Source organism: Alosa sapidissima, chromosome 24 (assembly GCF_018492685.1).
Source record: "Alosa sapidissima isolate fAloSap1 chromosome 24, fAloSap1.pri, whole genome shotgun sequence".
NCBI classification, from domain to species: Eukaryota; Metazoa; Chordata; class Actinopteri; order Clupeiformes; family Clupeidae; genus Alosa; species Alosa sapidissima.
The window spans coordinates 28,987,083-29,011,995 of record NC_055980.1 but is presented as its reverse complement, the minus strand read 5'-3'; the positions used below and the strand labels follow the sequence as shown (position 1 = coordinate 29,011,995).

The 24,913-nt window shown below is 43.4% G+C and overlaps 1 protein-coding gene across 1 annotated transcript in view; it reads right to left on the bottom strand.

The window, feature by feature from the left end:
• Nucleotides 1-6: 6 nt before the first annotated feature.
• Nucleotides 7-24,913, bottom strand: part of zgc:100868 (uncharacterized protein LOC554458 homolog) — a 28,567-nt gene continuing 3,660 nt past the window's right edge. Inside the window, exons 2-10 of the mRNA XM_042081780.1 lie at nt 22,580-22,600; nt 22,299-22,470; nt 21,132-21,400; nt 20,474-20,625; nt 11,017-11,281; nt 8,337-8,511; nt 7,578-7,828; nt 6,954-7,054; nt 7-532 (exon numbers count right to left, since the gene is read on the bottom strand). Of these exons, the coding sequence (XP_041937714.1) occupies nt 173-532; nt 6,954-7,054; nt 7,578-7,828; nt 8,337-8,511; nt 11,017-11,281; nt 20,474-20,625; nt 21,132-21,400; nt 22,299-22,470; nt 22,580-22,600 (1,766 nt within the window). The 3' untranslated portion in view covers nt 7-172. The remainder of the gene's footprint in view (nt 533-6,953; nt 7,055-7,577; nt 7,829-8,336; nt 8,512-11,016; nt 11,282-20,473; nt 20,626-21,131; nt 21,401-22,298; nt 22,471-22,579; nt 22,601-24,913) is intronic.

Sequence of the window (24,913 nt, the reverse complement as noted above, 5' to 3'; positions counted from 1 at the left end):
GAGGAGAGGTGTGAAGGACAGGGATGCTGGAGAGGTGTGAAGGACAGGGATGCTGCCTGGTAATAATGGGAGAGGTGTGAAGGACAGGGATGCTGCCTGGTAATAAGGGGAGAGGTGTGAAGGACTAGGTGCAGCAGTGGATTGTGGGTAGTCGTGACCTTTGACCTGAGGGCTAGGGCTGGGAGGCCAGCAGAGGGGTGAGTGCGAGGAGGAGGAGGGAGAAGGCCATGCAGGAGTGGCGCCCCCCACTGGACGCTGTGGTGGTGGCAACTGTAGCAGCTGTGGTGGTGTTGGCAGCAGCTGTGGTGGTGTTGGTGCTGTTTCTCGAGATGGTGACTGAGGGGAAAGAGAAACTCATCAGGAAGGTGCTGAAACGAGTTGTTCGGCCAAAGACCTGCACTGAGGTGCGATCTGATTGGCCGAGGTCTCTGGAGGTGGAGTTGGACGAGGAGGAGTTTGAGATGATGGTGACCACTGAGAGCTGGAACCATGAACTCCCCTGTTTACACATGAGAGGACCTCCCATATCACCCTGACAACAGAGAGAGTAGCAGAGTTACACAACATGAACTCCCCTGTTTACACATGAGAGGACCTCCCATATCACCCTGACAACAGAGCAAGATTCCATTAGAAACAAATATACACGTAATGCACTCATTTACACAGAGCAGCCAGAGATACAGTACCCTCCACAATTATTGGCACCTCTGCTAAAGTTGACTATAAAAATAGGAAAAATCCAACCTTGAAGGGAAGCAAATTTATTTTGAGAAAAAGGAAAATCTCATAAAGAAATACATATTTTTAACTAAATCACATTGCTCACAATTATTGGCACCCCTGAAAAAATCTTATAAACAAACCCTAACAGAAGCATTTTCCTATCTAATTTCAATTTATTTAAGTTAATCAGAGTGTCTGTGAACTTTCAGAAGTAGTTCATGACTTTCTTTTTCACTATGGTATGAAAATAAAGTCACACAGAGGCTAAATCCTCTAGTCATTTTTCAACATCAGAAAGACAAGAGAATACACTAAATTTAAATAAAAAAGAAAGTGTGTTGACATTTGTAAGACAAGTATTAAAAAGTTCTAATCATCTGGAAATGTGACAAACATACTTGGACAAAGACCCATGGTTATCTTGCCCCCACGTACAGTATGGAGGATGGTAAGATAGGCAAAGATTTCCATAAGAACCACTATTAGAGAGTTACAGACAAAAGTATCATCTTGGGGTCACCAAGTCCCTCAAAAAGTCTTCAAAACTGACCTCATTTCTAATAAATTATTTAGAGGGCATGTCAGGTAAAAGCCTGTCCAGTTATTTAATTACCAATGTAAACAGCAGGAGTTACTGAATGGTACAGTGACTTTGTCTGGAAGTGTGGTCTATTGTCAGATGAAATCATTGGCGGAGCAAGAGGGTGGCTTCGGGGGCTCAAGCCCTGAATCTTTTATCAAAAGCCCCGAATCTTTTTTGTAGCCTATGTGTTTTCAATTTCCAACGTTTCTAATTTAACTTCCCCTTGGTTTCTCTATAAATGTTACAAAATGTAGGCTACTATTACTGAGCAAATAGGCTATCCCTTATTTTCAAAGCCCAATAGCCTATTGACAGATAATCTGATTTCCCACACGATGAGTTTAGGCAATGCCAGAGCCGAGATGTAGCGGTTTACGTCATAAACCTGGCAGGAAAGTTCAGAGCGGCGCAGTCAGTTTAAACAGCAAGCCGGTAAGAAAAACTATTGTCAATATATTAGGCAATTAGGCTACTGTACCCCGGAATACAAAAATAAACTTCAGAAAGACAGAAAGTTTCTTGTAGCCTACTGTATTCATAGAGTGCGGCTCAGACACAGAGCGCATAGGCCTAGGTTAGGCTACTTTCACTTTCTAGAGTGCGCATTAATTACGTAAAAGATGCTTCCTTCATACCAAAACAACGATCAAACATTATCAAATGTATCATGACGTGTTGTCACAAAGACTTATTCCAATTAGAAAATCGAAACCAAAATCAGTGTTGAGGGGCGGTGGTAGTGTAGAGGATAAGGAACTGGGCTAGCGTGCAGTAGTAGTGTAGTGGAACTGGGCTAGCATGCAGTAGTAGTGTAGTGGATAAGGAACTGGGCTAGCGTGCAGTATTAGTGTAGTGGATAAGGAACTGGGCTAGCGTGCAGTATTAGTGTAGTGGATAAGGAGCTGGGCTAGCGTGCAGTAGTAGTGTAGTGGATAAGGAACTGGGCTAGCATGCAGTAGTAGTGTAGTGGATAAGGAACTGGGCTAGCATGCAGTAGTAGTGTAGTGGATAAGGAACTGGGCTAGCGTGCAGTATTAGTGTAGAGGATAAGGAACTGGGCTAGCGTGCAGTAGTAGTGTAGTGGATAAGGAACTGGGCTAGCGTGCAGTAGTAGTGTAGTGGATAAGGAACTGGGCTAGCGTGCAGTAGTAGTGTAGTGGATAAGGAACTGGGCTAGCGTGCAGTAGTAGTGTAGTGGATAAGGAACTGGGCTAGCGTGCAGTAGTAGTGTAGTGGATAAGGAACTGGGCTAGCGTGCAGTAGTAGTGTAGTGGATAAGGAACTGGGCTAGCGTGCAGTAGTAGTGTAGTGGATAAGGAACTGGGCTAGCATGCAGTAGTGTAGCGGTTAAGGAGCTGGGCTAGCGTGCAGTAGCCTGTAGGGCGGTGGTAGTGTAGTGGTTAAGGAGCTGGGCTAGCGTGCAGTAGCCTGTAGGGCAGTGGTAGTGTAGTGGTTAAGGAGCTGGGCTAGCATGCAGTAGCCTGTAGGGTGGTGGTAGTGTAGTGGTTAAGGAGCTGGGCTAGCGTGCAGTAGCCTGTAGGGCGGTGGTAGTGTAGTGGTTAAGGAGCTGGGCTAGCGTGCAGTAGCCTGTAGGGCAGTGGTAGTGTAGTGGTTAAGGAGCTGGGCTAGCGTGCAGTAGCCTGTAGGGCAGTGGTAGTGTAGTGGTTAAGGAGCTGGGCTAGCGTGCAGTAGTAGTGTAGTGGATAAGGAACTGGGCTAGCATGCAGTAGTAGTGTAGTGGATAAGGAACTGGGCTAGCGTGCAGTAGTAGTGTAGTGGATAAGGAACTGGGCTAGCATGCAGTAGTGTAGCGGTTAAGGAACTGGGCTAGCATGCAGTAGTGTAGCGGTTAAGGAGCTGGGCTAGCGTGCAGTAGCCTGTAGGGCGGTGGTAGTGTAGTGGTTAAGGAGCTGGGCTAGCGTGCAGTAGCCTGTAGGGCAGTGGTAGTGTAGTGGTTAAGGAGCTGGGCTAGCATGCAGTAGCCTGTAGGGTGGTGGTAGTGTAGTGGTTAAGGAGCTGGGCTAGCATGCAGTAGCCTGTAGGGTGGTGGTAGTGTAGTGGTTAAGGAGCTGGGCTAGCATGCAGTAGCCTGTAGGGTGGTGGTAGTGTAGTGGTTAAGGAGCTGGGCTAGCGTGCAGTGGCTTGAAAGTTGTCGGTTCAATTCCCGGCTTCCACCGTTGTGCCCTTAAGCAAGGCACTTAACCCCAAGTTGCTCCGGGGACAATGTAATCCCTTGTAATATAGTTGACATTGGCTAAAAATGCGTCAGCCAAATGTAATGTAATGTAATGTTCTCTCATTGACGCCTGTAGGCATATAAGGAAAATGCGATTTCAGTTTGTAAAATGTATCCCCCCCTCCCCAACTGAATTAGTTCACCTATGTGAAGCACTGAAGGGGAGAATCCCCCCCCATTTTGAAAAATGAACTTTAAGCCCAGAATTAAACTTAGCTTCATGTGTTCCATTGTACATTACAACAAGTGGGTTTACAATGTGGGGCTGTGCTAAACCTGACCATAAGGCTACTTTTGCCAGAGTTCAAAGTAAAAATGTATTGAGACAAGGTAGCATCCCATCAGGGTTATCTCAGCATAGTATACTAGCCTATAATATACAAACCATAACTTATAAAAAACGCTTAATTAACTAAGTGCCTTCTGATCAGATAGGCTATGCCTATAGAGCCCTCTTTAAAGACCAAAAGTACCAGTCAGATATACCTTGAGTCTCACATTTTTAAAGTCTCAATGTGTCCATTAGTTTACACAGAATTCACTAGAAGTCATTATTTAAGGGGTTATTTTTCAAAATGTTCTGCTGGGGGTGCATGCCCACGGACCCCCCTAGCCTTCCTGTGTGTGACACTGGGCTAAGCCCCCAATGTTTCAAATGTCTGGCTCCGCCCCTGGATGAAATGAAGATAGATAGAAGAATGGCTACACTGAAAAGAACCCCATGCCTAATGAGAATTATGGTGGAGGGGCTGTGCTATTGTGGGGCTGTTTTTATTCCCTAAGGCCTTGGGAACCTAATTAAGGTGCATGGTATCATGCAGGCTCGGACTGGTAATCTGTACAACCGGTGGGCCGGTGACCTCCGGGATTTTTTTTTTTTTTAAAGTTATTTATGCGATTTGCAGCCCGTCATATAGACCTAGGCTTAGCCTATAAATGCAGTTGCATCCATTTGGATCAGGGGGTGACAGGTCAATAATTTTGGCCTCTTCATGACAGGTTCAGTGTGTGTTACGATCGCGCCCCCCTGCCCCACCCCTCAAGTGGATTTGTCCAAGCAGCCGCTTGGTTTGTGGGGAAATATAGCCTACGAGTCCATGCATGGTAGCCTAGGCCAGGGGTTCCCAAACTTTTCCACGACAAGGCCCCCCAAATACCACTAGGTTCTGGCCAAGGACCCCCTTGATGTGTTATTAATCCCATCGACAGTACTACGGCAAATGTAAAAATACATTAAGCTAATCCTAATAATTATTTTAGCCACAAGCACTTCGCGATGGAGCATAAATGGCATTTGCGGCTTTCTGCTATATGAGAGCTATCGCTCTACTATTATTATTCCCAGTCATTATCATTGAAAATATAATGTTCAGATATGCGACAAATTATTATAATGGCATTGTATAACAACCCTCATAGTAATATGTATATTTTAAAAAATTCAAATGTATTTATTTGTTGCTTTTATTTTTCCTTCCAACTTGCTGAGGCCCCCCTGGCACCCCCTCGCGGCCCCCCAGGGGCCCCGGCCCCCACTTTGAAAACCCCTGGCCTAGGCTGTATAAGTGCCCTCCGCTGGCTGGTGTTCACATCATCGCAGTTTACCGTAAACAGCAATCAGAGGTGTCTAGTTTTATTCCATAAATATATTGTTTTTATAGACGTAAGTTGCACGCACTACGAAGAGCTTCCATTTACTGCACCATGTAGGCTACTGTAGTGCGGTTTGTCTGTCAACATAAAAAAACTCCGGGTACCTACAATTTTCGCACAACTTGGTGGAAAAGTGTAGCACAGGTTAAAGAAAACCTATTCATGTTTGGACTCAAAAGGAACTTCAAAGTATTTCCCATATAGTAGCCTTTTAGCTCACAACGACAGTGAAAGTGGAACTTGGAAAGTGGAAGTCTCTCCACCGAGTGTTACATTAGATGCACAATCAATCGCAAGTCGATGCATGTATAAAGTATCAACTGGTAGGTTAGTAACGAAGGTAGCCTAATTTTGCAAAATGTGATGACGGCACACAAACTTGGGCAAAAACGTTTAGTATACAGTTGTGGTGATAGCCTACAGTTAATGTGAATCTCTGACTATAACCAATGTAGAAGATTTGCACCAAATAGGCCTAACTGTGGTTGTGTTTCTACAACATGTTGGCACAAATCATCATTTCTGTCAACTATGACGATCTCCATGCATGTTCAGTAGCCTATATTTTTCATTTAGTCAAGCAGTGACATGCGGTTTAATCAGTGTTGGGCAAGTTACTTCAAAATCGTAATATATTATGTATTACTTATTACTGTCATTTCAAAGTAATTCATTACATTATAATATTACTGTCTCTGAATTGTAAGGCATTACACTACTATTGTATTACTTTTAAGTTACTTTTACCAAAATATCTAGAAATATGGATTTGGAATTCTAAATGCAGTTTATTATGCTCAATGCAGCTCATTGCACTTCTAATGGAGGGTGATGTGGTACAACATAATGACTGAGCTAGGCTTAAGGCTACAGTAGAATGCAATAGGTGCAGTGATGGCTCATGATGCAATACAAGGAACAATCATAGCCAGAATTTTGTTTAAAGAAGACAAAAGGTCAAAGTCTGGTCAATTTTGATAGAAATGCTGTAACTTTAGGCTTAGGCCTACTTATTAAAATCAACAGAGAGCCCACTACCTGTATATTTTAACCCAAACCTTAAAGACATGTCAAGATAGGCTACACAGTGCCGCTGCTGGCCATTTTGGTGCCCTAACTGGTGAAATACAGTATTAACCTAAGTATGTCATCATATGGCCAACTATAAAGATGTAATCTGCCTGTTCCCAGGGATGGGTAGTATTTCTGAAACATGTAATATGTGTTTCAAATGCAAAATAGTATTTTGTCCTTTGTATTTTATTGGGTTGAAGGAAATGGCTCTGTATTTTGTATCAAAATACTTTATTGGTGTGTATTTTTGTATTTTAAAAATCGTCGGGGGGGTCGTCGGTCCAGTAGTGGGCCAGTCCAGGAGAAAATTGCCAGGGCCGAATTTTGTTCCCAGTCCGACCCTGGTATCATGAACACCAAGAAAAACCTGAACATTTTCAAAGGAAATCTGTCAATCTCTGCCAAGACACTAAAAGTTAGTCATGATTGGATCATTCCTCAGGTCAATGAACCAAAACAAATGTCCAGATCAAAACAAATATGGTTTGCTGAACACCAAATGTTCAGGAAACCATAGAGAGAGAGAGAGAGAGAGAGAGAAGAGAGACATTATTTATTGAATTCCTAACATGTTCTACCTGAAGAGTGTTAGAGAGAGAGAGAGAGAAAGAGAGAGAGGAGAAGTGTGTGTGTGTGTGTGTGTGTGGGTGTGTATGTGTGTGTGTGTCCCCTTTTCCTCACCTGTTCTATCTGAACAGTGTTGGTGCAGATGTCATCAGCAGAGGAGGATGCGTTGCCACAGGCAACCACTGATGTCTGCACTTCCTTAAGAGGCTGCTCACCTGGAAAGGGGGAGAGAGAGAGAGAGAGGGATGAGGAAGAGAGAGGGAGAGAAAGAAAGAGAGGGATGAGGAAGAGAGAGAGGGGAGAGAAAGAAAGAGAGGGATGAGGAAGAGAGAGAGGGAGAGAAAGAGAGAGGGATGAGGAAGAGAGAGAGGGGAGAGATATATGGTAAAGTCAAAGAGAGGTAGAGATAAATGCATACATTGTCCAATTGCCTCGACTTTGACTTCTCAACACATTCAGTCACACACACACACACACTCTTGTTCTCTCACACACACTCACACACACACACACACACTCTCTCACACACACACACATACTCTTGTTCTCTCTCAAACACACACACACACACTCTCTCTCAAACACACACCACACACACTCTCTCTCACACACAGACACTCACACACATACTCTTGTTCTCTCTCTCTCACACACACACACACACACACTCTCTCTCTCTCTCTCTCTCTCTCTCTCTCTTACACACACACACACACACACACACACACACACACTAACCTGTGGTGTTGCCCCAGCCTGCAACCCAGCAGGTGGTTCCCGTGGCGATAGTGGCCCCGCCCTGCTCCACACAGATTGGCTGGATGAAGTTGGAGAGGGTGGGCTTCCTGGTTAACTGCAGCATGGCTACGTTATCGCCTGATAGGGTGCTCAGAGTGATGTTGGCCACGCCCACTGACACCTCATTGGGGTTGGAGCCGTTCTGTCTCTGGCGGCCCAGAAACACCGTCCAATTGGATGCTGAAGGAGAACTGGGGGAGGAGTTAAAAATTAGACAATCAAACATGGCTGCATGTTGCTCTGGTGCATTTGTTTCATAAAGGTTTTTAACCCTTAGAACCCCATCTATTCTAATGGATCATGAAGGTATTTAAATATGAATTCTAATGGATCATGAAGGTATTTAAATATGAATTCTAATGGATCATGAAGGTATTTATATATGAACTTTAATGGATCATGAAGGTATTTAAATATGAATTCTAATGGATCATGAAGGTATTTAAACATGAACTCTAATGGATCATGAAGGTATTTAAATATGAATTCTAATGGATTGAAGGTATTTAAATATGAACTTTATTGTAATGGATCGTGAAGGTATTTAAATATGGACTCTATTCTAATGAATCATGAACCATATGTGCTTTGCTTTTTATCTCGAGAGGGTCCAGGGTTTGTGTGTGTGTGTATATGTGTGTGTGTGCGTATATGTCTATAGTGTGTGTGTGTGAGTGTGTGTAAGGTGTGTACTCCTACCTAGAGAAGCAGTTGGCTGATGTGAGGACGAGGTCCTCACTGACCAGAGTTCCTCCGCACACGTGGGCACCGCGTTCCGTACTGTGCAGACTGGCCATCCAGGGCCACACCCCCGCCACCACGTCCGATCCAGCAATCAGACGCGAGTTCAGAGCCGCCTGTCCACATACCACCGCTAGGGGGGCAGGTATAATCAAACACACAGATGGGACACACACACACACACACACACACACAGCAGAAACACACACACACACACACACACACACACACACACACCAGAAACACACACACACACACGTACACAATGAGTTAATGAGTATATTCTAGTGTGGAGTTTGGGTAATGAGTCTTAATGAGTATAGCGTGGAGTTTGGGTAATGAGTCTTAATGATTATAGTGTGGAGTTTGTTTGGGTAATGAGTCTTAATGATTATAGTGTGGAGTTTGGGTAATGAGTCTTAATGAGTATAGTGTGGAGTTTGTTTGGGTAATGAGTCTTAATGATTATAGTGTGGAGTTTGGGTAATGAGTCTTAATGAGTATAGTGTGGAGTTTGTTTGGGTAATGAGTCTTAATGAGTATAACGTGGAGTTTGGGTAATGAGTCTTAATGAGTATAGTGTGGAGTTTGTTTGGGTAATGAGTCTTAATGAGTATAGTGTGGAGTTTGTTTGGGTAATGAGTCTTAATGAGTATAGTGTGGAGTTTGTTTGGGTAATGAGTCTTAACTCATTGAGTGCCAAAAACGTAATATTAAGTTTTTCCTTCCCATGCGTTGAGTGCCAAAAACGTAATATTAAGTTTTTAGCTTTTTTTTTTAATTACGAAACTAGACACTCTAACACACCTTATATGTGATTTTGGGAACTCTGTGATGAATGGAAATGAAATATATGACGATCGAAAACTCATGAAAACGCACAATCTGGACATTTTATCTGGACATTCTATCATAACTCGGTTGCCGAACTCTTGTATCATAACTCTTGTTTTGGGTTGAATCAGTGACCCATGCACGTCAGGTCAAAACCAGGTCATTTTCGTGGGTCTATCACTAGGTGGCAGTCTCGCTGATCACTTCCCGGAACCTTTACAGGCAACACTTCATATTTCATGAAAGACGTTATATCTCCATTTCTAGAAAATAAACAGCGATTTTGATGAAAACTAGCCACTGTTTAGCTTGGGATTTCTCAGGAACAGAGGCGTGTAGAAATACACGGTTTGCACCCACTGAGATCTTAAAGTCTCACCTTTTAAACGAGCCATTGTATGTGTTCATAGCTATAACACAAAATATGCTGTGGCTGTACAAAAATCATCAACAATGGTCTAGATTGCTGGCACTCTAGGACAAAGCTTCCAAAAACAGCTTGGCATTCAATGAGTTAATGAGTATATTCTAGTGTGGAGTTTGGGTAATGAGCCTTAATAAGTATATTCTAGTGTGGAGTTTGGGTAATGAGCCTTAATGAGTATAGTGTGGAGTTTGTTTGGGTAATGAGTCTTAATGAGTATATTCTAGTGTGGAGTTTGGGTAATGAGTCTTAATGAGTATAGTGTGGAGTTTGGGTAATGAGTCTTAATGAGTATATTCTTGCGTGGAGTTTAGGTAATGAGTCTTAATGAGTATATTCTATAACTTTTACTTCTACCACCAGACGTGTGTCTACCACCAGACCTATCTACCCTACCACCAGACCTGTCTACCACCAGACCGGTCTACCCTCCACCAGACCTGTCTACCCTACACCAGACCTGTCTGTGCTCCATGTGTGTGTCTGCGATGTGCTAATGAAGGTCTGCTTCCACAGCAGCACGTGTCAGACTTGTCTGCTATGCTTCACATGTTCACTCCAAGTCTGGTTTTATGACGGATGTCACTTCTTGGCTTTTGAAAGTCGTTCGACCAGCTAATCAGGTTGCGTTTTGCTCATGACTGTTCATACATTCCCTTCCTGTGGAAAGAAACAGCTTTCTGGTCATAAATCACATCACTACAACAAATAAACAACAAATAAAGTATAGTATAAGTATATATACTCTTTTGATCCAGTGAGGGAAATTTGGTCTCTGCATTTATCCCAATCCGTGAATTAGTGAAACACACTCAGCACACAGTGAGGTGAAGCACACACTAATCCCGGCGCAGTGAGCTGCCTGCTACAACAGCGGCGCTCGGGGAGCAGTGAGGGGTTAGGTGCCTTGCTCAAGGGTACTTCAGCCGTGCCTACTGGTCGGGGTTCGAACCGGCAACCCTCCGGTAACAGGTCCGAAGCGCTAACCAGTAGGCCACAGCTGCCTTGCCTACTACACAACTACTACACAACTAAAACACAAATTCTACACAACTACTACACAACTAAAACGCAACTACCACACAACTACTACACAACTACTACACAACTAAAACGCAACTACTACACAACTACTACACAACTAAAACACAGCCACAAATAAAAAAAGGAAGCCGTTCGAGTATGTAGTGTACCCACCGGTAGAGGAAGAAAAATCAAGGACAAATCACTAACATAAAAGGCACTCTGCTTTAGATATGCATATGCACCACTTGGTGGTAGTTATAGTGGTGGTGGTGGATGGTGTAAGGAACGTATGGCGATTGATGGTCGTGTGTGGTGGTGGTGGTGGTGTGTTGGGGTGGTGATGGTGTTACTTACGTGCCACTGTGGTGGGTGCAATGGTGGTGATGGCAGGCAGACCAGCACAGGTGGTAGTAAGGTCCGAGTCAGTCCCACTGGAGGTGAACGTGACGAAGCCCGGCTGGTTACTGGTGATCTGAGTCTTGATCCAGCTCTCGTACTGGGAGACGCGTGCGTACACCCCTGGGAATTCTGCCTGAGCACAGCCGATACCGAAGCTCACGACGCCGGACTGGACCCAGCTGTTATTCTGCTTACTCACCATCGGACCACCAGAGTCTCCCTGGGAAACGGGTCAGAACGGACTAGTGTTACCATCCCATAATGCCAAAAACCCAGTTACAGGCTCACCTGACACAGGTGTAACCCACAGGGAAAATAAATATTAGGATATAAAGTTAAATAGATAAATAGATAAGTTCATAAATATGCTAATACTTAAATATGTAAAACTACATTCAATATTTGAATAGTTGTTGATAACTTTCAAGAGTTTATTTGTAGGCATGCTAACCCATAGAACATTAAGACTGGCTTACAGCCAATCATCAGCGTGCAGAGGGAATTTGAAAGACAACTGATTATCCCGCCCCTCTGACTGAGCACTGCGAACGGTGAGTGCCCAGACCCTACATTTTAATGTGGGTCTGGCTCGTCAGGCTAGGTGAAAGGATCCAGATGTGAAAGATTATTTTGTTTTGGTATGCCAGTTGTCTATTCGGGAACTGTGTGTAATGAGTTCGTTTGTTTTGTAATAGTGTACAGACAAAAGTCTCATAACTTAAGGGCTATAGTCGTGTGTAAGACAAGTGGCGTTGCTAGCAAGCTAAGTAAGCTAGTTAATGAGTGAGTTCAACGGTGAAGGAAAACCAGATAGCGGTTATGCCTCAGGTCTGTGGAGCGCGAGCTAACGTTGCTGTACTGTCACTGCCTCAGGTCTGTGGAGCCTCATTGCCGGCGCGAGCTAACGTTGTTGGAGGTATCGTTACCCTTTTTGTTTTCAGGCTCAGCTGAGTGAAGCGGCTAGTCTGTTTGTAGCCTCACTGTAGCACAAGCAACGACACAGGCCTGCAACGATAACTCCTCGATACCGTGCGGTGTTGTGTGTGTGTGTGTGAAAGAGAGAGTGTATGTGTGGGGCCACATTGTATTGTTATATATATTGTTTTTGTCTTATGTGAGTGATGTTGAAATTGGTTGCCGTTGACTCATTGAGCTCAATGCAAATCAAACCAGCTAATAGGCTAAATGAAATAACACCCATGCCAATCTCTAGGTATGGTGAAGGGTATGTGATGATGTGGGGCTATTTTAATTCCAAAGGCCAAGGTAACTTTATCAGGATGCACAGTATTCTGGATCCATGAAATAACTGGCCTTTAAAAATAAAAATCTGCCTGTCTCTATGGCAGGGGTCTCAAACTCAAATGAGCTGGGGGCCAATTCTGCCAACGTCATCTGATTGGAGGGCCGGCTATTTCTGAAAATGCAATGTTCTTTTTTTCAAATACCACACAAAACTGCAAACAGAAAGTGCAAGTGTTTTTATGTAGTTTTAGACACCTGTGCTAGCAACCTTAGCTTATAAATAAAATAATGATAAAATAAATATTAATACAAATTATAAAATAAATGAAAAACATAAAAACAGGTGTGTGTGTTTCACACCAAATAAAAATATTTCCTCTCATAACTTTTTTAAACCTGGGAAACTAGGCATCAGGGTTAAGAAAGCAACACCATTGGATTTTTATATCAAAATTTCAAAAGGCCATAGCTTGAAAGTGGTCAGAGATGAAGTCCTACTGTAAATGTAAAAATCTTTGAGTAAAACAAAAGTTTATGAAGGGGGTAAATTTACCCATGTAATTTGTCACTGGACGGCAAGCACCTCAAATTATGCACCTTTCAGTAAATACTGGATGAACATATTTAAGCAGGTTTACTTTCCTTTTTTCATATTACCCACATAACAAGTTAACAGGAAAACACCTAAGATGTATACCAACACCTAATATGTTGTGGTTTAGTAATAGATTACTACAATATAGGCCTACAATAAAGTATTCTGGTCAAACAGTTCCTAATCTGTAATCTGCAGTACCGAGAAGTTCGCATCATATTGCGGTTGACTTTGTAGTTCTTTAGAGCCCTATTTCTACTAGCCCTGCTGTCTGTACCACATCCATTACGGACACTATCATCACGATTACCACTGCAACCTCCAAGCTATGTTGGGCAGAGGGTCGAAACAAGCATGGTATGCTTAGTGGACACCGTTGTATACACGCACCTCCATTCACAGACGCACCGTGACTATCACTGTCATAGACGATCGATCATAATCTCCAAAAGGATATTCTTCTTCAGAATTAGAATAGGTGAATAACATATCTTACCTAAGACTTCATCGCACGTGAACCAACATTTGGTGTAGGCCTATTTCTGCTTAATTTCTGCTTCAATTTCTGCAACACTATGGCCTGCATCGCTTCCGCGTCATTTCATATGCACGTCTTTGTGTTTCTCGCGTGTAATACAAGTATTTCCTGAAAACTTTGCGCAGCGATTTTAGGTTTGAATCAAGCTATGGATGTCTTGCACATAGTGGAGCAGAGTAGGCCTATAAATGAGATTTGTCACCGTACCTGGATCTATCGTCTATTTTAATCAGTATCGTTGTTTGTCGCAATTAATAGCTCAAGGGCCGGATTACATTATTATTTTGTCATACGTCGCGGGCCGGAATTGGGCAGGACGCGGGCCGGATTTGGCCCGCGGGCCGGGTGTTTGAGACCCCTGCTCTATGGGAATTTAACATAGGGGTGGGAATACTTATGACCCCTGTATTTTAAGGAAGAACATTTATTTATTTATGATACATTATTCATTCACTAAGAAAATTGGTGTTCTTAAAGGTTAGATATTTCCTAATTTTTCACTTAAGGCATTAAGATCAATTTCCAAAAGATGATTTTATTTTCCTCTTTTCAGTCAACTTTAGCATGGGTGCCAATACTTTTGGCCATCACTGTAGGCTTATTTACTATGAACAAACTATTTATAACTGTGTGAACAAATGCTTTACTGATGATAAATTATGTATGAACAAGAAATTACTAATGATGAACAAACCATTAACTAATAAGTAACAAAGGCTTAATAAATGATGAATTGTGTGTAATAATAAAGTGTTACCAACCTATTTAATCATACTGCAGTACTTCTAAACCTAAACTTAGCCTATGAATTCATACTTTAATATTTCTAAACATATTGTAACGTCGGCGCACAAGACATTGCATAGCGTTCTCCCGCGCGGGACATCCTGGGATACGAGAGCGAACATTTGGGGGTTTGTGTCGTTATTTCTCCTAAGTTGTGAGTGTGGTGTTGGCGTCTTTATTGTGGCATGTTTCCCTATTGGTTCTCCCTCGTGTGTGATCCTTTTTGTGTGGGGGGCTGCGTGTCCCCTCCCCTGTGTGTGTGGTGTGTGTGTCTGCTTGGCCTGCCCCGTGTGTATTGTGTTCTGTGTCTTGGTCTTGGTCTGTGTCCCTGCTCTCGTTCTCAGCTAATAAACCTTTTGATTGGACAACTGTGTGTGTCGCTATCAAATCGTTACAATATACTTATTTAAAGAGGCCCTATGCAACAATTTTAGCAAAAATTACCTTAATTATGCAGGTTGAGAGTCGTTCTGATGGTTCTACAACACTTTTTGGGTCGTTTGGTGGGTGCTTCGTCTCCCCCTAGTGCTTCTCCGCGGAAAAAACGAATATGCAACTTTCTGGTCGCAGTCCGAACACATCCGGATGTAACTCGGCGGAAATACTCGAAAATAGTCAGATTGTAGTTTCTAAGAAGACTGCAAAATGGATTCTGACTTGGCTTTGTTGCTGTTGAAATTGTAAGTAGCCTACCCTTGGGTGAACTTCGTTTTTGTAATGTGATTTGATAGTCTCTTGAACAATGTGTTTGCTCGACCATTTTATTGTGATGTGTTTAGCTTGGTTTATTGATGGCTAGCTCGCTAGCTAGTGGGGGTTTAGCGTAGCAGTCACTTGCTACCGAAGCTGCAGGGGGAGCTATGTCGTGAAAAATGCGAGCCCAAATCAGACGAAAGCCCAGAAACAGCGAAAGAATAACCAGAAACAGCATAGGGCTTCTTTAATCATACTGTAGTACTTCTAAACCTAAACTTGCTTAATCATATTGTGTTATTTATAAACTAAACCTTCTAACTCCGCTGTGCTAAAGATATTTTACAGAAGTGTGTTTACATCTATTACACTTGCTGGTCAAGTTCGTCAAGCCACAGGTTTTATATTGTATTTATTGATTGTTTTTTATAACCTGTTACTATTCAGACTATCTAGTCAGTTGGCAACTGATTGTACATTAGCTATACATAATTTATATATTCATTGTGAAACATACAGTATTGTAGCGTCGGTGGATGTACATGTCTAACGTTGAATGAGTGTCTCCCAGAATGCAGTGCGAGTGAATGCTAGAATGTGTAATGTCGGTTATAATAGTTGTAGTTTACGTTTAGCATGTTGTGTATTTGTTAGCGTGTTACTCTCTTTAGTTGTACCTCATGTGTTTATCCTCGTGTTGATGTGTGTGGTAAACCCTTATTGTGTGTTACATGTGCGGCTGAGACTACCCCTGTGTTGCCCTATGTAGTTATCCGTATGTCTGATTGTGTCTGAGTCTTCCTGTTCCAATAAATGGCCGTCCTGGCCAAAGGTGATTCTTGTCTGGAGGGTAAGATCGCTACATTGGTGTCAGAAGTGGGATGGGGCCCTCCCGGGGCGCGAAGATCTACGCCGGATCAAGATGGAGAAGAAGGCCGAAGACCAGACCAGCAAGATGGCGGCGAACCTCAGCAGATGTTCCAATGGTCCTTTTAAGGACTAGCCAGCTCGCTGAGCTCGCCATTGCGGAGGATGGAGGACCTTCCGACCAGCGGGACCAGCCCTGCACAGTCGACGAGAGCTGCCAGCGCTGGAGGAAGCGGCCCCGGCTGATGTCGTGGAAGTGTCCGCGGCTGGCAAGGAGTTCCCGGCTCGACGCCGATGTCGATGCTGCCGTCATCCGAGGATCTCATCCATAGAGAGCGCGAACTCTCTGACGACCTTGGAACACGACCACAGCGGCCGGGTTTACACCGCCAGCTACTGAAGAACTTCCAGAGCGTCAGCTGCCGGTCAAGATTGTGATGGAGTCATAGCTGCTAGTTCGGGAGCTTTCGGTGCTCCAGCTAGTGACCAAGAGGGTAACGTCGACCTGTAGAGCCTTTGGGAGCTATCGTTAGGTGGACTGTTTGAGGTTTTAAGTGCGCACGTTCCGGTTGACGCAAGTCTGCGCAATGTTTTTCATGTTTTGTGTGTGAGTTCCTGTGTGTCCCGAGCCTGCTGGGAGGGTCGGGGTCTCCATTTCCCGCCACAGTGGAGCATCGTTGTGCTCGAGAGACAGCCGACAAAAGTTCTACAAGAGGGCAGCGCGAGGAGGGACCTCGACGTGGACTGCTGACCGCCTGGAGATCGGCACACTGTGGACAGGTGGCAATGGCTACGAGCTGTCACAGTAGCCAGAGGGGGCTACCGAACGTCCAGGGGTTCCAGCTTATCCGGGGGTTCGGCTTGCAGTGGGACTGTTTTCTGCTGTTTGAGGTAGCGCAGCTGCACGGCGGGAAACCGAGGGCCCAAGCGACACCACGACCCACGTCTGGCCGGTTCTGGTCGGGGGAGAACTGACGTGACAGAGGCAGCCGAGAGCCCTTCCAGTCGGGAGGGGTTATCGTGCAGCCGGAGGCTTTCCGGTCACTTGGACTAAGCACTGGGACTGACACCCCGACGCAGCCGCGAGCGGTGAGCTGAGCTGTCATTGCGGGGGGCGACAATGGCTCGGGAGGGGCTTATGTAGCGTCGGTGGATGTACATGTCTAACGTTGAATGAGTGTCTCCCAGAATGCAGTGCGAGTGAATGCTAGAATGTGTAATGTCGGTTATAATGGTTGTAGTTACGTTTAGCATGTTGTGTATTTGTTAGCGTGTTAGTCTCTTTGGTTGTACCTCATGTGTTTATCCTCGTGTTGATGTGTGTGGTAAACCCTTATTGTGTGTTACATGTGCGGCTGAGACTACCCCTGTGTTGCCCTATGTAGTTATCCATATGTCTGATTGTGTCCGAGTCTTCCTGTTCCAATAAATGGCCGTCCTGGCCAAAGGTGAATCTTGTCTGAGGGTGAGATCGCTACAGTATTTATATATTTATTGTTATTTATATAACTTTCCTTACCTTTGTTAGTAGAAATAAATTAACAGCCATTGGTATTAAAACTGTGGTATTTGTCTTGATGAGAGGAGCTAGCTAGAGGCTCACCTGATACAGGTAAACTCTCATATGATCACCTGACACCAGTGTTGGGAGTAACAAGTTACAAAAGTAATGTAATTACTGTAATATATTGCTTTTTGTTGTAACGCGGTAATGTAAGGTATTACAAAAAACTATTGGCTAATATTTTACTCGGTACAAACTTCAGTAATGCGCATTACAATGCATTTTAACCTGAAATTAAGTGGTGTTATGTTTTGATACATATTCGCAAACAACTGCGCAAATAGCAGAACGTATCTCCTGTTACTGGTTGAAGATGACTGTGGCTGGCTGCAACTGACTCGATGGACATAAGCCTACGGTCATTATTTTCAATTTATCAGAGACAACTACTGTAGGATATGAGGAACAGTTAAGTGCACTTTGTGTGTGAAACGGAAAGATCTCTATACCTCGCGAAATAGCACAATTAATTTAATGACACATCTAGAGCGGTGCCACGCTAATCTTTTTCATTCTTGATAAAGCATAAATGCTCTTCATGTCAGCTTCGTGCTGTGAACTTCAATTAAAGAGAATGAAGGGATAGAAATGTAAAAAAGATGGAGACTTGGACTCAAGTCGCAAAAACAGTGACTTCAGACTCCACTCAAAAGACTTCAGACTTGACTCGAACTCGAGCTTCGAGTCTCCTGAACAAGCTGTATTTCATGCAATTATTGCTTTTTTAATCTAAATTTATTCATGTATTTCTATTTTATTTTACTGCTACATATACTTTGTGAAACGTATAACGAGCGGCATGGCCCCTTTGCCATAATGTGCAATGTAACGCATGCGCTATGTGCGCACACTCAAAGATATAAATGCATTGACCATGGTGACAAGAAGTCCTCCCGGAGTTGTGCCTTTTATCATTACTTTCGGTTACAAAAACTGCACAGAGGAAATAAGCGAACAGCTACATGCAAGGTGTGTGGCACCAGGATAAACTAGATGTACTGCAGAGCGGTACAAAATATGACCGCCGCCCAGTCCAGCACATTTTTTCCACAAAAATAAATCACGCTGAAAGGCCTATATGATTCTAACTGTCTCACTAAATTGCATTATCCACACTCAATTCTCACTGGTATCTGCTAGACAACAAGAACCAAAACATGAATAGTTCATAGATTTCACATGTAAAATTCATTTTATACAACCCCACCCCCATCTTGCCTGTTCATAATTCTGAGAAATTCTTGAATTGTGTGCATGTGTGCGTGTACACGTTTATGTTTATGTGTGTGGGTGTGTGTGTGTGTGTGTGTGTGTGTGTGTGCGTGCTTGTGTGTTTGCCTGCGTATGTGTGTTTGTGCATGTGCATGCATGCGTACATATGTCTACTGTGTTAGTATGTGTCATACGTATGATTACTGTGAATGTATGTGTGTGCGTGTGTATCTGTTTATGCACATGTGTGCACATGGAATGGGTTAACATGACCCCTGTAGCCAAACATACGGAAACAATTGGTCATCCTAGGCCCTACGGTTAACCTCTGCGTCTGCGTACACACATGGCATTTTAACCTCTGCGTCTGCGTACACACATGGCATTTTAACCTCTGCGTCTGCGTACACACATGGCATTTTAACCTCTGCATCTGCGTACACACATGGCATTTTAACCTCTGCATCTGCGTACACACATGGCATTTTAACCTCTGCGTCTACGTCCACTCTGCACCATAACTGTAGGCTCAAACTATTTGCTCTTGGGTCACTTGTGTTGGGCTTGTTCTCAGAGACCAGAAGGGTATTTCACAAAACCTAGATAAGGAATTAAGGATTTTTTGGTTATCCTGGATTTAGCCTTGACTTGGTTTCACAAAAGAGATGGCACATAAGTTACCATGGGGATTTATTCTCCGCACCTAGCGCTAACAGCCAAGCTAATTCTAATGGTAATTATGTTGTCTTATTGGTTCAGCTAGCTGTCATTCAAATCAGACCTCCGTGTGAATTTTTAAAGAGCTTTATTCCATTTATATAGCCTACTATTTGCTACATGTATTTGCTCGTAAAACAAAACAGATTGTCTGCCTACTACCATATTATTTTAATTGTGATAGCCTTATAATTATTAACATAGTCGTTGTTTGCTCCTTTTGTTGATAGACGTTTGATGAATAGCCTACTGTAGTAGTTGATTGGAAGTGGAGGGGCAATTTTGAAGGTGTATTCAACTAATTCGGTTATAAAGCCAATATGAAGATATACAGTCGTACTGCATCTTTGCAGTGGCAAACATTTTCTTAATGATGTTGCGTGCCGAGATAAGGAAGCACTCACACGTGGGTGCATACGTAGATTTGCATTCAGTTGGTCCACCACGCCTACTCTCGCTGTTTTACAGAAATAGCCATGATTCCCCATTCAAAAAGGAAAACTTTACTTCATTGTTAGTTTAGCAAAAGCAGTTGTTCACTTTGTGTGAATGATGCTATATTCTGCATGTTTTTATTCCAACCGTGAGCTCTTTGGAGCAGAAACGAGAACGCACACACATCCTGAATTACTTACACCTGGCTTGACATAGTCGCTCCTACTCATCCTGGATTGGCATTAATGAAACGAGTTGAGCTAGGATGACTAGACAATGCTGTCACTTATCTTGGATGTCTTAATTCTGCCTTTGTGAAACACCCCTCTGGTTGCTGGTTTTTCCTCACGTGACCTGATGATCACCTGCCACAGTTAAATAGTTACAGGCTCACCTGATACAGGTAAACTCTCATGTGATCACCTGACACAGGTAAATAGTTACATGCTCACCTGATACAGGTAAACTCTCATGTGATCACCTGACACAGGTAAATAGTTACAGGCTCTCCTGATACAGGTAAACTCTCATAGTCACATGATCATGATCCCCTAATACAGGTAAATAGTCACATGATCCCCTAATACAGGTAAATAGTCACATGATCATGATCACCTAATACAGGTAAACTCTCATATGATCACCTGACACAGGCAAATAGTCACATGATCACCTGACACAGGTAAACAGTCACATGATCACCTGACACAGGTAAATAGTCACATGATCACCTGACACAGGTAAATAGTCACATGATCACCTGACAGGAGTCCTTGCCTCCCTCGTCCCTCCCGGCACAGATCATGTTGTCTGTGATGCCGATGTTCTGCACGCTGTACTTGCAGAAGCACTTCCTGTTTCCCACGACGGGCACCTCCACTTCCTGTAGCGTCTGGGGTGAGGGGAGGGGCACTAGGGGAGACAGCGACCAATTAAAGTGTGTCTTACTGCACAGAGTCAGCATAAATCCACAGCAGTGCTCCATAGCAGGGATGAAGAGGTGTCTGTGTTGTGTGTGTGTGTGTGTGTGTGTCTGTGTTGAGTGTGTGTGTGTGTAAGAGTGTGTGTGGGTGTGTGCGAGGGTGTGGGTGTGTGTTTCTGTTTTGAGTGTGTGTGTGTGTGTGTTGAGTGTGTGTGTGTGTGTAAGTGTGTGTCTGTGTTGAGTGTGTGTGTGTTGAGTGTGTGTGTGTGTGTGTGTGTGTGTCTGTGTTGAGTGTGTGTGTGTGTAAGAGTGTGTGTGGGTGTGTGCGAGGGTGTGGGTGTGTGTTTCTGTTTTGAGTGTGTGTGTGTGTGTGTGTTGAGTGTGTGTGTGTGTGTGTGTAAGTGTGTGTCTGTGTTGAGTGTGTGTGTGTGTGTGTGTTGAGTGTGTGTGTGTGTGTGTGTTGAGTATGTGTGTGTGTGTGTGTGTGTGTGCTCACCTCCTGATGCAATCGTGCCCCAGCCGGTTACCCAGCTGTCCGTGCCCCTGTTGAAAGTGCTGCTGGCCGCTGCCAGGCAGACGGGGCGGATGTAGTTGGTGAAGCTGACGGAGGAGGACAGTTGGAGGAGGGCGATGTCGTTATCACTGGTTGAGCCGTCGTAATTGGGATGTCTGATGACCCTAGTGACGGTCCTGGAGACCTCGTTGGCGTTGCTGCCCTGCTGAGTCTGCCGTCCGAGGAAGATGACCAGGCCAGAGGTGCTGGTGCTGCAGAGGGAGAGGAGGAGGCGTCCACCAGTAAACAACTCAGATCATAAACATAAACAACTCGCATCATAAACATAAACAACTCAGATCATAAACATAAACAACTCACATCATAAACAACTCGGCTCATAAACATAAACAACTCAGATCATAAGTATAAGTATATACTCTTTTGATCCCTATATAAGTATAAGTATATACTCTTTTGATCCCATGAGGGAAATTTGGTCTCTGCATTTATCCCAATCCGTGTATTAGTGAAACACACTCAGCACACATAAACATACACATAAACGCAAACATAAACAACTCATATCATAACATAAACATACACATAAACGCAAACATAAACAACTCATATCATAATATAAACATACACATAAACGCAAACATAAACAAGTCACGTCATGATCATAAGCGCAAACATAAACAAGTCACGTCATGATCATAACCGCAAACATAAACAAGTCACGTCATGATCATAAGCGTAAACATAAACAAGTCACGTCATGATCATAAGCGCAAACATAAACAAGTCACGTCATGATCATGAGCGTAAACATAAACAAGTCCTAGTAGAGGGAATCGGATTACTCTTCTAGCTTCATGATTTCCTTTAAAATGTTTTTATAATTAAAAAGGAGATATCAATTATCAACAATGACACGCCAGCAGGAACCTGCCTCTCTCTCTCTCTCTCATGCACACTCAAGGTGTGGTGCCAGTTAAATGGAGTAGCATAACATTCAAATTAGACTGCTGCAAAGTGGAGATTGAGAGGACCCAAATATATCATCCTTGCATGTGACATGCTGTTGGTGCATTCTGACACTAGAGGACCCAAATATATCCTCCTTGCATGTGACATGCTGTTGCTGCATTCTGTATTCATTCTCACCTGGAAAAGCAGTGGGCGGCGGTCAGAACCCAGTCATTGTTGATGAGGGACCCTCCGCAGAAGTGCCTTCCATTACGTGTCAGACTGGCCTGCCATGGCCACGCCCCCGCTGGTGCGTTCTCTCCGCCCACGATGCGCGTGTTGCGTGTGTTGAGAGGGGCCTGGCCACACACTGGACACAAGGAGACCAATCAGACACAGTGTGTGTGTGTGTGCATATGTGTGTGTGTGTTTGCATGTGTATGTGTGTGTGTGTGTGTGTGTGTGTGTGTGTAACTCACCATTCAGCTGTGAGAGGCATCCTGAAAGACAAAGAGATCAGAGTCAGTCATGAACATCCTCAATACTGCCAGGGCTTAAAATTCATTTTTTAAAATGGGGGGAATTCCCCCCTTAGGTTATTCATGTAGGGGGGATTTACACAATTTGGGGGGGGGGGGGGGGGGGGGGGGGGTTGCAATTTCGATACTTCTTCAGTACTTTTTTAAAAAAGTGTTTGATTTTGGGGCCCCCACCACCCTGACGTCATCAGTAATATATACTGTAGTGGGATCATTCAGAACAGTGGACATCCTAGATTCTGCTTGACTCTCTCCACACACATACAAACACACACTGAAAATGATGGCTGATGTGATATGTTTCTATTTCATATATTTTTAAATTCATATAGAGTGTATTTAGTTAATAATGTATTTTTTAATGTATAGCATTTTACTAGTAATTACTAGTAGCTAAACATATTTAGTAATTTGAATGCTTCATATTGACGTTTAAACTATAACACTTAGGCATATCTTTAATGTGTATAGGTCTAATTGAGTGCACATTGGTGATGAGTAGGTGTAATTGAGTGCCTGTCACTTTAAGGAAATATGTGAGAGTAATTAGCCTCCCTTCAGCCTGACGGTTTTAGGCTAGTCGCTAGTGAATAAAAGTTGTGCATAGTGCATAAGGATATGTGGATGGAATTCATTATGTTTTCTATGTCATTAGATACAATAAATGTTCAAAAAACTAACAAGTTGAAGACAATCTTTCTGGGATCAAGTGTTGACGTGACCTGAGCTAGCAGGATAGTTACCAAGGAGCTCTTTCCAGATGTAAAAGTTTGCCATGGTTGCCTAGCCTATTTGCGTAAGCGCAAAGTGGGTCTCTCTCTCTCTCTCTCTGTGTATGTGTGTGTGTGTGTGTGTGTGTATCTGCGTCTGCATGAGGCTATGTTCAATTCAACTCGGTAGTTGATCCGTCCGGTCAATAGCACCGCATTCACACCACTTCATGATTATATTAACGTCATCAGACAGGCTGTAAAAGTGTATGCGAGAATATCTCTCTTTATGATGGCTAGAGTTGCGGGACTTGAACAAATTATGCGCAATACCTGCAATCCCGCAGTTAAATTTAAGCCCTGACTACACTCAGAACCAGCCAATCAGACAATAGTAATAATAATAATAATAATATAATAATAATAATATTTATTTATATAGCACTTTTCAAGCATTGAGCACAAAGTGCTTACAGACAAACATGAAGAACATTTTTCTATGCACAAAGTGCAGTAAAAGTGCTTCACACACAAGACCCAAACAAACAAATAACAAAAATGCCTAACGGAGCGGCGTAATCGCCAGCGTACCCGTCACACGTGAAACATACAGCATGTGAAACATTCAAGACGGATAACAAACAAACAAACAAAAACAAATAATAAAATAAATAATTAAGACATTTTAAAAAGAAAACTCATGTTAACTTAGTCCAGTTGGTTGCATCTAGTTAAGCGGCTGAATAGTCCAAGGGCAATGATGAAGTCGCACAGCTGTGTCCAACCTGGAGGATTTAACGTTTTCCTGGCAGTCTGGAGAGCACTGGAAGTCACGAACAGTCTGAAGTCGTAGTAGCAACTCGGTGAACATTGACAGTGTTGTCGTCTTTCTTCTCCTTTTGCGAGAAGGGTCACGGCACCAAATGTTGGATTCTCTGGTTGTTGCGTTGTGTTTTAGTTCTAATGTCTGTATTGAAGATGGTCAATAAAGCTTGACGGTGGGATCAGGATCGGCGATTAGATGATGATTTATTGTAGATGGTACAATAATGAATAACAGAACACAGGCTAAGTCTCAAACAGTAAAACTGTGCAGAGTCTAACAGTTGTGGTTGTTATTAGAAGCGGCTGCTGAGCCTTCCGACAGAATATGCTCCTCGGGTCGCTTCCTCGATCCGTCTCCAAGTCAAAACCTAAGACAAAGCCTGTTATACTAAAACATACAAACGTCAATTATGCCAACGTGGCAGGTGCCAACCAGTGTACACAACCCGGCCCTGGCCAGATGGAGATACTAGCCTGAATAGGCAGACATGCTGTCTCCCTCGGCCCATGTTATCACTGATGTTCCTCGGATGTTCCTAAACATCGGCCTGTATGACCTTCCTGCTGGTACACAGGCCTAAGGCACAGTTATGTACAATATGGACCTCTCCCTGTTGTATACTACACACAGAAGTATAACATATGAACACATCAGAATACAGTAAGAATACCCCAGAATTCTACAACAGCGACCGTTTGTTGTTCAGTGAGATCGCTGTCGTCAGAGTTCTTCAAACTT